The following is a 15,856-nucleotide window of genomic DNA, read 5'->3' on the forward strand; positions in this document are numbered from 1 at the left end:
GGGGACTTTACAGACAGGATGATGACAGCTGTGCACAATATTAGATGTCACAATCACACCAGCCACCTCTGTGGAACCGATTTTGACAGAAATGACTACAGAAAGCTGTCACACATGGAATGACTTGCAAGTTCTTGTGATGTGGTGTTGCAATCCAGTTTTTCAGGGAATGTGATTCTTGATGTATTTAAAAAGAATGATTAAACAGTATAATATTGCACACTGACTGGAGAGATACAGACCAGGAGACAGAGGTGTGGGGGAGAGTCCAAATGAAAAACATACGCTCCAACTGCATGACTAAGCTTCCTTGGGCCTGGTTTGGAGGGGGTAGGTTGGGGCTAAGAGGGTTGGTGTCAGGGAATGTGGGGAGCAGGGGGGAGGGGGCCGGGTCAGTCAATAGTGAGGTAAAACGTGTGGTGGTGGGAGGGGCCGAGACTTAAAGGGAGCAGACAGGCAATCCAGCAGAGCACTTTCACTTTGAGCGCAGTGAGGATACACAGGGTGGCCAGAGGGAGAAATAAAGAAGAGGAGGCCAGTGTCTCTCCCGCTTTATCCATTAACCAGTTTCGAGGGAGAGAGGAGTGGTTCAAATTAGGCTGTTCAGGAAGATTCTAGGTCAGTAGTGAGAGGGAGAAAGGGAAAGAGATATAGTAAAAGAACAAACAAAAGCTTTCATAGGAAAAGGCTGCAGCCATTCAGGCTTAAGTGGGAAAATCCAAAGTGAGAGAGCAGGATGGCGTGAGAGAATAAATGAGGCATTTATTGGAAAGTACCAAAAGGACTCAAAAGGAAGGAATGTATAAGGGATGTCAACAAGAAGACTAAATTTCAAACGGTGAAGACAAAGACACAGCAGCGTACTCTGTGTCAAAGACCTCAAGAAACCACCAAGAGGAAACTTTGCCTTTCACAGACTGACACAGAAACCCGTCTGCAGAGTGATTGCTGTCAACAAGAGAAATGGAGAAGTGTCCATTCTTTGAAAGATAAAAGGATGTCACTGCCAGGTGAGAAACAAGCATTAATTGCATTGTTAGTGCTTTTTGCAAAATGTCTTGTTTTTAAAGTCTGTAGGAAAATAGTGGAATAATTGGAACTGGTTATTATGTTATATAGTAATGAGGGAATCAGAACTGATTTATTGTGTCACTTTGTATTGTTACAATAGCATTCCCAGTGTCTTAATTCAATTATATAGAACTGTTGTAACAATAGGCCATGTTTCATGTTTTCTGCAGAAATAGTTAATTGAGGCAGGAAATGATGTAATGCTTTTTAGTAAGTATGCTATTTGAACAAGCTACAAAACCACAGAAAGTTTCCAGCAATTATCTGAATGTGTTATGTCTCTTTTCTTCTTCTTCTTCCTCATGCTTTTAACAGTTTTGCTGTTGCTATCACTGTTGACTGTCCGATGTGGTGGATGTGACTTTGACCTGGAAGGTGTGAAAAACATTAAAACGACTATAGACTCTAATCCGACTGGATTTGTAAGTTAAAAACATTGACTTTGTTTATTATTTTATGTAATCCTTTTGGTGTTTTCTGAAGTGTCCTCTCTGTAGGAATTACATTTCCAAATGCATTTACTATATTTTAAAGAATGCAATTACTTGTATTGACTGTCTTCAGTCAGTTGGTCTAAAGAGGTGGTCAAAGGGGAAGATCTCACTCAAATGAATGAGAATATTCAGCTCTGCCTTGTTATCTGATGAGCTGTAAAGTTATCAGAAGACAAACAGTGTCTATGACTGACATGCGTAGCTCTACAAAGGGAGTGTGTAGTTTCACGTCAGCGGTTAGTTATGTTGTTTTCTACATGAATACATCATTCTTGTCAAACTCAATATATTTCAGTATAGTAATCATTTAATAAATGCTAACTCATTTCATCATCTGTGGGTGTATTCTCATCTTTTTCTTTGCTTTTGTTTTCCCTTCCAGCGGACAGTATTTCCTAAAGATTACTATGTAGTGCACCGCTACACAAAAAGCATGCTCTGTGACACTGATCCGGTGAGTTGCTTATCAAAAAAAAAAGGAAGTGGGGTTGGATGTGCAATAAATGGGTTGTACATTGTACAGTTGTTTCAGGTTTGCACAACATTATCTTTTTGGTTTCTTTAACAGAATAATTATTAGCTTTTACCTAAGCTACAGCTACTACTATAAAACAGGCCTTGTAAAAAAGACTGTTGTACAATGTGGCCTCAGGTCTCGCTTTTAGTTGAGCAATTGATGTGGTTTTTGCAGTGATTTGTCACGTGTTTTGCACACTAAAACTAACTTTGGGGTTGTTGTGTTGCTCTACCTTTTCCCTGCAGTGTTGTGTGTTCCCTGCTGCAGTAGTGCTCCTGAAGTCCTGGCATGTGCTTCTTGATAACCTCTGGGATGAACACCTAAATCACTCCTTTATCCTCGATCTAAAGCAGACACTGGATAAAATTATAAAAAAGAACAAAAATACAGAGGTAGGGTTTCTTTTCAAATATATCTCACCATAAAAAGACATTACTTAAATGCAAAAAGGACATACCGGTAAATAACTGGTCATTTGAAATATGATTACTTAGTGCAAAATATTTACATTTTTGTTTCAAACATGAATTTATGTAAAAGTACATTAATAAGAGTTGTGCTTCTAAAGATCCTGTGAATGTGCCTTTGAAAGCTTCTCTTTTTTCTTCTCCTTCTGTTGGAAATTTTCATCTGTTCCTCGTTTCCTTGTCTCAGAGGTTCCAAGAAGAGACGGACCTAGCCCAATTCTCGACATTATCTTCCTCTCCTGAAGAACTCCTCAAGCTAACGTCAGAACTTTTCACTCGATGGCTCGATGTCGGGTGCTTACCTTCGATTGAAACCTGCACCCTGCCTACTTTGCCCCCCTCTGTTAAGAGGAAGGACTATGGGCCATCGAGGGCCAGACTCTTGACCACCCGAGCTATCAGCAGTGAGGAGGACGGACAGTCTGACAAGATGATAGACATTACACAGCCTCCGTCCAGTGGTGCTCCTCCATCACTATCATATTCTGCTTCTGTTTGGAGCCCCTTGCTATTCAGACTCTACTGGTGGTTGTTGCCTTAGTTACTAAAAAGGATCTTTTTTTTTTGATGATGCACACAAAATGCAAGACATTTCCTGGCACTGAATGTTTGTTTTCTTATATTTGTGTCTTTGTGTTTCAATGCAGCAAGCTTTTTTTAATATGAAGTGACATGCACCGGTTGCATCTAATGTCCAAAGTTAGTTCACATAGCTAAATTCTCTGTGCAACAGTGCTCTGTAACAACTGATATAACAGATATAAACGTATAGCCATGTCTCTCTAGAGTAAGTCACAAGCTCCAGCTAGCTATGCTCTTCATGCTAACCAGAGATACAGTAAATGCTGAGCAAGCCAATGCACATATAAGCCATCGTCTATTGATGTCGAATTCATCACTGTTTACAATGAATGTTGTGTAAATGTAAGATATTACAGTCAATGGGCGTTTACTTTTGTACATATTTGTAAATTAAAGACATATATATATATATATATATATATATATATATATATATACATATATATATATATATATATACATTGTTAGTTTTTGATATAATATCCCAAGAATTGTAAGCTATATTTATTGTGGTCTTTGCTGTTTGTCATCAGTGATGGAAAGTAACCAGGTACATTTAATCAAGTAGCCTACCGTACAGTTTTGAGCTACTTGTACATACTTATTTTACTAATTTTATGCTACTTAATACCTCTACTCCACTACATTTCAGAGGTAAATATTCTACTTTTTACACTACTACATTTATCTGACAGCTGTAGTTGATGGTTACTTTACAGACGTGATTCATTGTTATAAATGAAATTACCCAACAGTTTATTAGGTTGGTAAAATTAGCTCCACCAACTACAACAGGAAAATGCTGACACAATAATGCATCAACAATACTAACAGAATTATAATAGTTTAACAATTACATAGCATTTTTCTGCATTATATATTTACAAACAATGCTGGCACACTTTTACTTCACTATAATTTTGAATGCAGACTTTACTTGTAACAGTATTTTTGCATTGTGGTATTGCTACTTTTGCTTAAGTAAAATATCTGTTTGTCAGTAAGAACACTAGATATTTATATTGTTGTCCATTCTGCTTAAAGAGATGAGCTTTTGTTTATCTTTTTGCAGTTCAGCAACATGACACAGTTTGCGTTAAGGCTCCACATTCATGTGAGCTCAACTATTAGGCTACTGCCGGCTCTTTTCAACAGTCATTCCCAGTTTGCAAATGCTTTACAACTATTTTGTAACTCTGATAAAAAAAGAGACGAGTTGCAGATGAGGGAGGAATGCGCTCTGGATCGAACAGGACTCCAGAGGTGTCCGACTTTTGTAGAGATATCAACGAGAAATAAAAAGTCCACCATCTGGTGCTCGCACATGCCCCTGCTTGTAGCCTACACACCCACGCATGTAATAATGTGCGCCATTGTCATCACAGGATCCTCTTTGTAGTTTCATAATCTTTAAAATACAGAGGTATCTTTGGCCAGTGTGGAAACAGACTTTTGGCTCGCACCGCGAGTTTTCATTGACCATTTTTCCACTGAATTTATGTCAGAATTTGGAAGGGGCAGACTGCAAAGAGTTAGAGTGCAAGAAGACTCCATTTGAAAAATTCGGAAAACAAAAATCTAGCCAAAGGCTTAAATTGGACTGTGGACACATTGCACGTTTCCAAGTAGGCTGTTACTACTTGAGAAGAATGCGACGTAAAATACTTTATTAATCCCTCATTGGGAAAATTCATTTTTTACACTCTAAGTTTTGCGCTTTAAATATCTAGGCTGTTGCCAAATTAATTGTTTTCTCTCATTAATACAGGGGCTACTGAACCAGGTGTCAGTGCCAGCCTATGCAGCTGCAGGTCGCGCACATGTTGCATTTACTTGAAATAAGTAACCTGACTCACTCAGAGCATGTGGGAGATCCTGTCCCGGGTCAGTACAATGTATTAAGAGAACAGATCAGTAGGCTACATGACCCCAAAATGTGGAAATGATTCATCCGATTTAATGTTCCCCGGGGAGAGGGGAAGGCGACTCCGAACCTCCACCTAAAATATCAGGCCGAAAAAACATTTTAAGCATCGTAGTTTGGGCAATTTCCGAGACAAATATTTTTAAGTCTGGTTGTTCCTGGCAGCAGCGAAAGGGGCCAGCTGAATTCCCGTAAATGGGGGGAAGAGAGATCCGGGAGAGAGAGGGAGCGGTTGGGGGTGGGGTGTGGGGGGCAGCAGGGGGGCAGCAGGGGGGCAGCAGGGGAGGGGTGACAGTGCTGGGTGTTTAAACCACGTGGCCTATCAACATACCGGAAGTAAGCAAAGTCTGCCTCTGCCAAGATGTCTGCGCCCGATGAGGACACGTTTGCCGAGGAAGGAGTCGAGATGGAGGAGATGGACGACGCTGGCAGCGATGATGATGAAGGAGTAGATATGGCGGAGGAAGGAGCGGACGGGGAAGGGGAGAAAAAAGTGTACGTGCCCGGGATAGAGCCGCTTCACCCCGGAGAGGAACTGGAGATGGACCGGTCCGCGTACCGCATGTACCACGAATGTCAAACAGGTAAGTTGTACCAAGATTTAACAACCAGGACACTAAAAAGAACAATTTAGAAACATAAAACGACTACAAAGAGACACAAAAAGACTACAGCGAGACAAAAACAACTACAAAGAGACACACTATAAACGGACTGAAAAGGACTACAAAGAGACGCAAAACAACAGATAAAGGCTAAACATTTAAAAATCTGTGTGTCTTGCTCCTATGTAGGAGAGGCTGTGGGGCCTTTTGCATGTCATTGTAAATGTGTGCGCATTGTTTTGTGTTGTCGGCATGCAGGACCTGCGGTATTAATTTGTGTTTGTGTTCAGGTGCTCCATGTCTGAGCTTCGACATCCTGAGAGATGGAGATGGAGAGAGCAGGGAGCAGTTTCCTCTCTCCATGCTGCTCTGTGCGGGCACACAGGCGGACACAGCTCTGAGCAACAGGTACAAACCTCCGGACAAACTTCATTATGTGTGTTTCCAGGTTATCGCTGTTATTACCTGAAATTAATTGAATTTAGATCAAAGCACCATGGCTTTTGAGATTACAATAACAGTGTTGCTTCACCAAGAAGAAGGTATCAATATTGGTAACGGGGAAGAAGTATTAAGACGCTTAATTTAACATTGGTTATGGTATCAGAAAAAACAGCACACACACACACACACACACACACACACACACACACACACACACACGAACAAATGTAAAACATGAATAGCACAGAAATTGAAAAAAACGAAATAAAAATAAACAAAGCATTCAATAAACACAATTATAAACATACACATTGAAATAATTTGAAATTGTTAATGACAATGTTTCTCAAGAGATGGTATGTCTTTTTTTTATTTTGAGAAACAAGTTTTTAGATCAACACAATAATATTTGGAAGAAACTTTGTGAATGTGCCAAAAAGATCAGAATACTGATTGTCTTTAGTCATTCAAAAGACCATACTTGCTGTAATAGGGACCAAGACATGATAACTCTCCAAGAATAATAATGTAATTTGAGTCCAAATGTTTATGTAGAAGGAACATAAAAGGGAAAATTTCAGGTCTGAAACGGTGCATGAATTCATTGCACCGATATTATCTATGTAAAATTGTATAATTTCTTTCATTTTTATGGAAGACAAATCTATTGAATTCTGTTGAAACATTATTATTAATGTTATGTTCATGTCATACTGTATGAGGTGGATGATAGGGATAAGACAAAATGTTCTTCCCCGGGGGAAGAGTGCAAATATAAAAAGGGTAAGCTAACCATAAGGTGCAAATCCAAAATATGTACAATGCCAAAATAAGGTTGACAGTGTAAATCATAAATATACACAGGTTAACAGTAGGTACAGTATCAGTCTAGGTGTGGTTGCATATAATATTGCATATAAACAGATAGGATTAATGCCCATGTAAATAACAGCATTCACATTATGAAGACTATGAAGTTGGCCGTGTGAGGATAAAAATACCGTGCACTGACTATGCACCAACACATAACATTTGCGTTTTAATACACTAATGGTCTTTGGCTGATATGAGGCGTCCATATTTGTTTGGTTTTTCTTAAGCACTTCCATATATTACTATTATTAAGTTCAAAATTGGATATGTCTTTTTTTGGGGTATGAATTCTGGTTTAAGTATACTTTTATTTTGTTACTTTTCCAGTGCAAACCAACTAAATACAAATGTTTGGAGTTACTGTAAATGGGCACAGCTGGAGTCTGGCGACCTCGCATTATTCCCAGATTAGCTCTGCCCACTTTCACCTGAGCAGAGGCCAAATTAACTGTGCAGATGTGCAAGGCATTCAGCAAGTAGCAATGCTGCCATGCTATAAAATACTCAACACACAACACACACAAACAAAAGTGAATCTGGAATGTAGTGAAATACAAGTCTGAAATGGCAGAAATCAGTTATTCTAGTTTCTAGATGGCTTTCGATAATTAGAGGCACAGTGTTCAATTACTGTTGTTAATTTTAAATATTATTGAATTGGTTGTTAATTGTTCTTTAACTCCTCAGGGTTAAACAGACTGCTAACGCATCTTTGTATAAGAACACTGTAATTGGAAATCTTTAACATTGTAATGATACTCTTAGTAGTTGTTAAAGGTAGATTAACTGGAAATCCAACACGTTTAACAGACAGACAGTATACAATCAACACTCTTATGCCTATCCCTTTTTATTATAATGGGGTATTAATTAGAACCATTACAAATGACCAACTATACAAGTTTAAACAGCAGATTGTTTTGGAAGTGTACACACCAAGGCATTTTTTTATAGTTCAGTTGGGGTTTTGTTTCAGTTCTGTTTTGACATTTAGTCACACAACGTTGAAAGAGTTGGGAGTTTTCCTTTTTAAAGGGTCAGTTAAACATTTTTTAAAAATTGTTTAGATTATGTTGATTTATATTAAAATTGCCACTTTTATACAGATGATACACTTATCTCTTAAGTAGTTTGCTGTCTTTGGCATACTCTGAAATAATGTAATGAGACTGTCAGGTAATTTGTCATCTCCATCCTCTTAAATGCATCATTTTACTTTCTGGCAGACTTCTCGTCATATGCATGCATAACCTTCATGGAACGGCGAAAGACAAAGAGGGGGAAGAAAGCAGCGATGAAGAAAGTGATGACGATGAGGAGGATGAAGATAAGAAGCCTCAGATGGAACTGGCCATGATGCCTCACTATGGAGGGATTAACAGAGTTAGAGTATGTTGTGTATCATTTTCTAGGCAGACATGAACGAAGCCAGTATGTCTCCTGTATCAGAAACTTTACTTGTCTAACGTTCCTAATTACTGATTTTGCTTCCGAATTTCCAGGTGACCCGGCGTGGAGAGCAGTCATTGGCTGCTGTCTGGTCAGAGAAGGGCCAGGTAGAAATATTTGACCTCCAGCCCCAGCTAGAAGCCGTACACAGTTCTGCTGCTATGGCAACTTTCATCAAACAGCAGAAGGAAGCCACACCCCTCTTTAGCTTCTCAGGACACATGTCTGAAGGCTTCGCTGTTGATTGGTCACCTACAGTACCTGGTAAGTGTCTCTCTTACCTGCAAGGCAATTTACAGATGAAAAAAGAAACAAACTACTTGCATGCATTCTGAGCTTGTTGACACTTTAAAATGAACCTTGGGTGACCACCATGCTTTGTATACTACGTGTAAGTTTGAATGTGTCCCTCACTGCACCTAATCGACTTTGTAATGTTCAAGTTTTAGTTTGACATATACATTAAAAAGTACAGTTGTACATTCAAATGCAATGAAATGCATCTGCCAAGCACACGTTGTAGTTATCAATGTGTGAGTAACATGAGAAGAGTTTGTACCCAACGTAAATGATAATTATATCTCTCACACTCTTAACTGTCTCTCCCTCTGTCACTCCAACATCAGAGATTTCTGTGTAAATTCCCAAGCTGCAACTTTTCAATGGCGGAAACAACCAAATTGTCCTTTTTACAACATCCAGGTTTGTTGTTTTACCGCAAAAGAGCTTATACTGTAAATGTCAAGTTTTAGATGTCCAGACACACTTGGATCCAGATTCATCCAGAAACAACATAGTTCATTTACTAGGCCCATGGCTCAACTTTCTACCAATTTAAATTGAAACCTGCTATTCTGCTAAATATGAAACAAACCAACTGGACAGAAAGCATAACCTCCTTAGCATAGAGAGATTTTACACAGCTGTGAAAAATCGGATAGGATGAGGTGAAGTGTAATAGCATAGATGTGTGTGTCTGTCAAACAAAAGATTAAAAAAAAGTGTTCTGTTTGTACTTTATTAACAGGTCGTCTTGTCAGTGGAGACTGCAAAAAGAACATCCATGTGTGGGAGCCACGAGAGGGAGGGACTTCATGGCAGATTGACCAACGACCTTTCAGCTCACACAGCAAGTCTGTGGAGGATCTGCAGTGGTCGCCCACTGAAGCTACAGTATGTTTGTAGGAAAATAGTGACAGTAGGTCAGACTGAGGTACCGTAGATTGTGCTTTAGCGGCAGCACGGTGGCTCAGTGTTAAGCACTGTCTGCTCACTGCAAGATTGTCCTCTGTTCAACCTCCACAAGAGTCTATTTATGTAGGTTTCCTCCCAAACCAAAAATACGTATTGGACATGCATATTGGGATTTGACACGCATGTTAGGTGTCCTCATTGCCCACTGACCTCAGCACTGGAGTAGCCCCTCTGATCCCAAATATTTATTAGGATTCAAATGCAGAGGATGAATTTTTTTTTACCACAGGAATTAATAATGTCAAAGTGAGCTTACCAGCTCAGCAGTGTTTTAAAGGTGGATGGAAGACGGGGGTATTGTGACGCAAAACGAATGATTGATATGAATTTAACTATGTTGACTTAAACACCACCTGTTAACACTGTAACTATGTGCCATCACAGTGTTGTAACTAAGAAACACCTACCTAAATGTGCAATTTAACAAGTCACCAAACTAGTTTGTGGTATGTGGATTTGAATCCTACAGCCTCACATGGGTGGTAACCTTTTTGCTTCTATGCGTGTTCACCGTCTGGCTCTTGTGCAACCTAACTGGTGTTGACTCTTAATTTCTCAATGTAGCAACATTTGCAAAAAGCATAAAACACAAAATACAAAATATAAACATGGAAAGCTCAACCTTCACACACTAAAAACACAGAACAAACATGTAAATACAGTAGAGTACTTTGGTTGGGAAGACCAATTAAGTCTTGTTTTGTGTATATATTTGATCTGAAGGTTCAGAATCTGTACTAACTAAACTGTCTTTTTTGCCACAGGTTTTTGCATCCTGTTCGGTGGATCAGTCAATTCGTATCTGGGATATGCGTGCCCCGCCCAATTCAATGCTTTCAGCTAATGAAGCTCACTCATCAGACATCAATGTGATCAGCTGGAACAGGAGCGAACCATTCATCCTGTCAGGAGGGGACGATGGGCTTCTGAAAGTATGGGACCTTCGACAGTTTAAGGTAAAACCCAACAGTTTCATTTGTGTATGTAAAATCAGTAACTTTTATTAGTAATCATTCAACTCGATAGATAATTCAGTTGAACATTGTACTGCTGAGTTATTACTTGTTAGTGTATGACTCGGAGTGAAGATCTCACTGTTTGATCAGTGAGTGTCATCACAACAAAGTAACCCATCATTATTGCTAAAAGACAAACGGTGCTCCTGGTATTACACCATCAGATAATCAATCCCCTTCACAGTTTTAACTAATAAGTTAGGTGGGGACATTTCTTCCATCTTTTACCTGTTACACAATAGTATAACATAACTGTCATAACCGCAGTAACCCTCCTCCTAATACGACAATCTATTTTTAAGCCTTTATAACGCACTCCTGCACCCTGTCAATTTCTTGTTGAAGCTTGTGGGCAAAAAGCAGAAAATACACAGATTTCTTTCTTTCTTTCTTTCTTTATGTAAGGATTGATACTTTTGTAGCTTGATATTGTACGGGATGAACATCCGTCACACCTCTTATTGTACCTGTAGACTGGGCAGCCTGTGGCGAACTTCAAGCAGCATAGCGCTCCCATCACGTCCGTGGAGTGGAGCCCGGTGGACTCGAGTGTCTTCGCCGCCTCAGGAGCAGATGACGTCATCAGCCAGTGGGATCTGTCTGTGGAGTCGTGTGATGTGGGTGCCAGGGTGGAGGGGGTGAAGGACTTACCCCCTCAACTACTCTTCCTGCACCAGGGTCAGTCAGAGATCAAGGAGATCCACTGGCACCCACAGATACCTGGTGTGATGATCTCCACGGCTCTGTCAGGATTTAACGTGTTCAGGACAATATCTGTGTAGTGTGTGTGTGTGTGTGTGTGTTTGAGAGAGAAACCTGTTTTTTGCATTTTACATGATTAGTACACTTTTAATGTGTAATGAGCAGTAAACTGTAATGTTTCATCATTAAGGAGCTTGCAATAATGTACATAACTCAGCTGTGTAGGTAATAATTCTACTTTCTGACATTTATTGGCCAACATAGGCACCGTATGGTGTTCTCTTTACTATTGGACTTTCAGTCTGTATGTTTTACAGATGTGTGAACTATTTTAGGCATTCCCTATTGCGTGCTTAAAATAAAATGTTTAAAACTGTTCTTAGGTTCTGTTTTCTTGAATTAATGGTTTTAAAGAGAGACTGGTATACTGTTTTTTTTTATTTATAATGGAGCATAGCAAATAACTACTTAATTTCAGGAAGTGTCTATACATAAAAGGTTTACATTTCTTTTCTGGCCAGGAGTCATTTCCAATGAAAATACAAGTCATAGCCAAGTCTGATGAATATTTCAAAATCCCAATTGTTTTATTTTTTTTTCACTGTAATCTTTATCAAACCACAGGATAACAAATGTGTTTAAACCAGCATTTTCATGAGCATAATGGCCTCTCCCTTTTACAGCATTCTGAAATCTCTTTTTAAAATACAAGCATTATACAAGCAAAAAAAACGTGCAAAAATACACTGCTGGTCCTGATTTACAGTTGACCTTTAAAACCCACGATTGTCTTAGCATTACAGTATTAGTCCAGCCCCACAGCCCAAAGAAAAGCTTTGGTAACTTGAAAACATGCTAAATAACTGCATTAAGAAAACAGATGTGTTAAACGGATCTGAACCAGAGAAACTCCCACTGTCAGATTTGGAATGTGACAAATTCACAGTAAATAATTATACACAGGATGACTTTATTTTCTGACAAAGTCTCTGAGAATCATTTGTAAAGCTTGTCAAATGCATTAAACATCAAGAGAAGACATTCTAATGAGATTGTAATAAACATGCAATATGAGAAATAATTAAGACATTGATATAACACATGGTACAATAGTGTAAGCACACAGCTCTCTTTAAGGCACTATAACATAAAGCTCAATAAACACCTGTTGTGTGCGCTTCAGATGGTAAATATAAGAAATAGTAAAAATGAACACAAGCATCATTAATTTAGTCTGTTTCATAGCAAAGCTTCCAGGTCAATGAAATAAATCAAAGTGCTACAAACCTTTCACTGTAATAACCTGACATACTGATTTCTCTGATGAAAATGACTGTCTATTACAAATCTGCTACCCTTAACAGATAAAACATAAAATGTCTTTTCCAGTTGAGCAACGTCGTCAAACTGTACATCTTTGTTTTTAAATCCAGTTTGCATTCTGTTTAAGCCTCCCATTCAAATGATACTGACATGATGAGTTTAAGAAATACAGTATATTTGATTTACTTGACAGCAAAGATCTGTTTTCAAGAGGAAACCGTACCTATCCCCTATAGACCAATTTCATCATCAAACTCATCTTCAAATGTGTAGCCTCGTCCTTCCTCCTCTTCTTCTGAATCAGTCTCTGAGTGGCAGCTGTCGACCCTCCTCCTGTCCAATAGGGTGACTCCTTCATACTCTGAGCTATGTGACAGGTCCGGACTAGGTGGCAAATCTACTTTGTGATTGGTGAACTCGGTTTCACCTCCACCTACTACGCTCTCAACCTTACCCCTTGTTGGACTACGACACACAAGCTGATCCTCGTCCTGGAAGTTGAACCCTTGACCCTCTTCCTCTTCAGATGCTTGGCGAATTATCTCTTCTCGTTTGTCGCTGAATCGCACTTTTGGTCTTAACCCCTTTGGCTTGATCCCATTCCCATCTGGTATCCTGCTGTCTCCCACCTGGTTTCCATCGAACCCAACCAAGTTCTTTCCATTCAGCTCGTTATGTTTGTTCACAGTCATCTCCAAGGCCCCTTTTCCCTGCTTTGTTTCCATCAAGGATGTGCCACTTTTGGGATTGAACACATCCTCCTCATTGGAGTCAAGCCCCAAACCGTCCATCACCCCTAGTACATCCCCCAGCATAGACGGGCCTAGATCCAGGTCCAGGTCGAATGAAGACACTGACTCAGAGTGCTGAAGCTCATTGTTCTGTGGGATTCCTGGAGCATCAGAATAAAGATCACTGTGGTTGACTGCCACCTGAGTGTCAGCAGCTGGCATCATCCCTGAACTCTCAGGGTCAGGGCTGGCCGGGCTCGGTCCAAGAGTGGACAGGAAGGAGGTGTCCCCAAAGGCATCGCCACCCCTCCCAATGTGCATGGTGTGGCGAAAGTCGCCCAGTGGGGCTGAGATCATGGTAGGGTCCAGGCGAGGTGCCCGGGTAGATTTGTGCAGCGGCATGACTGTAGACAGATTGAGGAAGGGGGGAAGAAGGAGGCAAAGCAGGGAGAGGATAAAATCTTATTTACATATAGCAAAGAGTGAATAGCAGCAACACTGAAATGAGATATACATAATACGAAAATTGTGCAGGAAGCTGGGACTACTGGAGCCCCAGTCCAGCCTCCTGATAAGACAGGGCAACGTCAACACTTCATATGTTGTGCAACATTGTGGGACACCAATGAGCATTTTGGCACTGTGGCTGTGAAGGCCATGCTGAGACATGTACTTCAAACACACTCATGCAACGCTAGCACATACTTTTCTCTTCCCTCAAGGGTGTATGCAGACAAAAACAAGACTAACTTTCTCTACAAAAACAAAACTGAATCTATAACCTATATCTATAACAACCAAAGCCATTGAGTTGTGCTACTTTGGTGAGCATTACATTTAGATGTCAGCATAAATAAAATAAAAAGATTTTAAGTTAATAATTATTACATTAAGTGGAAGCCAATATTACCCCATACATTGTTATTATTATTATTATTATTATTATTATTATTATTATTATATTAACCCACCATAATGACAATTTCTTTATCAATAACATACATTGCAAACCAGAATTTACATTTGAGAAACCATTCTTTTTAGTGTGTGTGTGTGTGTGTGTGTGTGTGTGTGTGTGTGTGTGTGTGTGTGTGTGTGATAGATTTCAGAGGGGAGGGGGCTTACAGGCCTACCCCAACCCTTAAGGCTTTCCAATAATAATTTAAGTAAATGGTATTATATTAGTTAAATATATAATGTATAACTTACACGAAGAGCATGCGAGGGTTACACTTATTGACAAGCAGTGAAAGGAACGTTGGACCAATGTAAAACTAATCAACTGACAATGAGTGAGCGTCACCGACACATTCAAAGTGTGGAAAACTTACTTTAAAGAGGATATTCTGGTCTTTGGTTGGCTCGCTCCGCAGTATCCAACTTTTTCATCTGGCTTTTTGACTTTTGCTTCCCTCCCGACTTTTCCCTCGCTCTTTTTCTCGCCGTCGTTTGCCTGTGTGAATTTTCTTTTTTTCCAAAGGGATGGGCATGGGGTGAGGAAGTGACGCGACGGTTATTAGGGAGCGCTGGATCAACGTTTCTGTCGTTCTGCCGACTTTTCCAGACGTTGTTAAATATAAACGAGACTCTCCTCAGACTGCTTCTAAACTGCTTTTTTATTTTATTGAAGGTTAGGTTGAATTGTGAGCCATATTTATTAATTAAGCACCAGGATGTAGAATAGCCTATTGGTCGTTTATGTGAATGAGGGTTATGTGTATACATAGCCAATTAAAAAGTATCAAATTCTAACTTGTTAACTTTAATTATAGCCTATATCTTTATGGAAAAATAAGGGTTTTAGCCAGGATAGAAATAGGCCTACTAGATCATGAATCAAAGTCCTGTCACTATAAACAAGTGATTTTCAAAAAAATGTTTTAATTAGCCTATTTGGGTTTTTCATTATTCTTTTTTATTTAATTAGCCTGTCAGTTATATTTTCTGCAAGCTCTATTCAAAGGATAAGGCTAGCAATATTCTATATTTATTTTTATTATTGTTAACAAATCACAGGAAAACACCAACACCAGCACTGTTAGTTGGTATCTCAATATTTTCCAACTTCCATCTTGTCCGTTACAATCAGTCCCAAGCCCATTAGTTCACGTAATTCTTCTCTTCTTAAAAACTTAAAAACTTTGTTTTCAAAAAACAGCCGAGCACTGTAGTTTTTAGCAAACGATACTCAAACACGAGTAAATTTGTTGGGGACTATTTTCAGCTGAAGAATAATTTTTTGTGTCATTGTTTACAGCAGCAGGACAGCATATTTGGTAGTGACTCAAATAAACTACAACACCCATGTTCAAGGTAATGAAGGACCAGTTCACGGAGTGCAGCACTGACCAATGATGTGTTTTTTTTTTGAAACAATTGGAGTCAGTGTATCAGGCTTTGGCTA

At 39.4% G+C, this 15,856-nt stretch overlaps 3 protein-coding genes across 3 annotated transcripts; 2 read left to right on the forward strand and 1 right to left on the reverse strand.

Moving 5' to 3' along the window:
* Window positions 1-455: 455 nt before the first annotated feature.
* LOC144519558 (uncharacterized) lies at window positions 456-4,443 on the forward strand. Its single transcript, XM_078252774.1, has 5 exons — window positions 456-1,010; window positions 1,387-1,493; window positions 1,948-2,019; window positions 2,328-2,474; window positions 2,737-4,443. Exons 1-5 carry the CDS (start codon window positions 998-1,000, stop codon window positions 3,088-3,090), a joined length of 693 nt encoding a protein of 230 aa, XP_078108900.1. The 5' UTR covers window positions 456-997; the 3' UTR covers window positions 3,091-4,443.
* A 924-nt stretch (window positions 4,444-5,367) lies between these two features.
* On the forward strand, window positions 5,368-11,776 carry grwd1 (glutamate-rich WD repeat containing 1). The gene is made up of 7 exons (XM_078252775.1): window positions 5,368-5,639; window positions 5,951-6,068; window positions 8,204-8,366; window positions 8,480-8,690; window positions 9,454-9,599; window positions 10,445-10,636; window positions 11,170-11,776. Exons 1-7 carry the CDS (start codon window positions 5,417-5,419, stop codon window positions 11,476-11,478), a joined length of 1,362 nt encoding a protein of 453 aa, XP_078108901.1. The 5' UTR covers window positions 5,368-5,416; the 3' UTR covers window positions 11,479-11,776.
* A 186-nt stretch (window positions 11,777-11,962) lies between these two features.
* cdc42ep5 (CDC42 effector protein (Rho GTPase binding) 5) lies at window positions 11,963-14,942 on the reverse strand. Its single transcript, XM_078252776.1, has 2 exons — window positions 14,784-14,942; window positions 11,963-13,856 (listed from the first exon to the last, which is right to left on the reverse strand). The coding sequence occupies exon 2, from the start codon at window positions 13,852-13,854 to the stop codon at window positions 12,952-12,954; it is 903 nt and encodes a 300-aa protein (XP_078108902.1). The 5' UTR covers window positions 13,855-13,856; window positions 14,784-14,942; the 3' UTR covers window positions 11,963-12,951.
* Between the last annotated feature and the right edge of the window lie 914 nt (window positions 14,943-15,856).

Source organism: Sander vitreus, chromosome 6 (genome assembly GCF_031162955.1).
Source record: "Sander vitreus isolate 19-12246 chromosome 6, sanVit1, whole genome shotgun sequence".
NCBI lineage: Eukaryota > Metazoa > Chordata > Actinopteri > Perciformes > Percidae > Sander > Sander vitreus.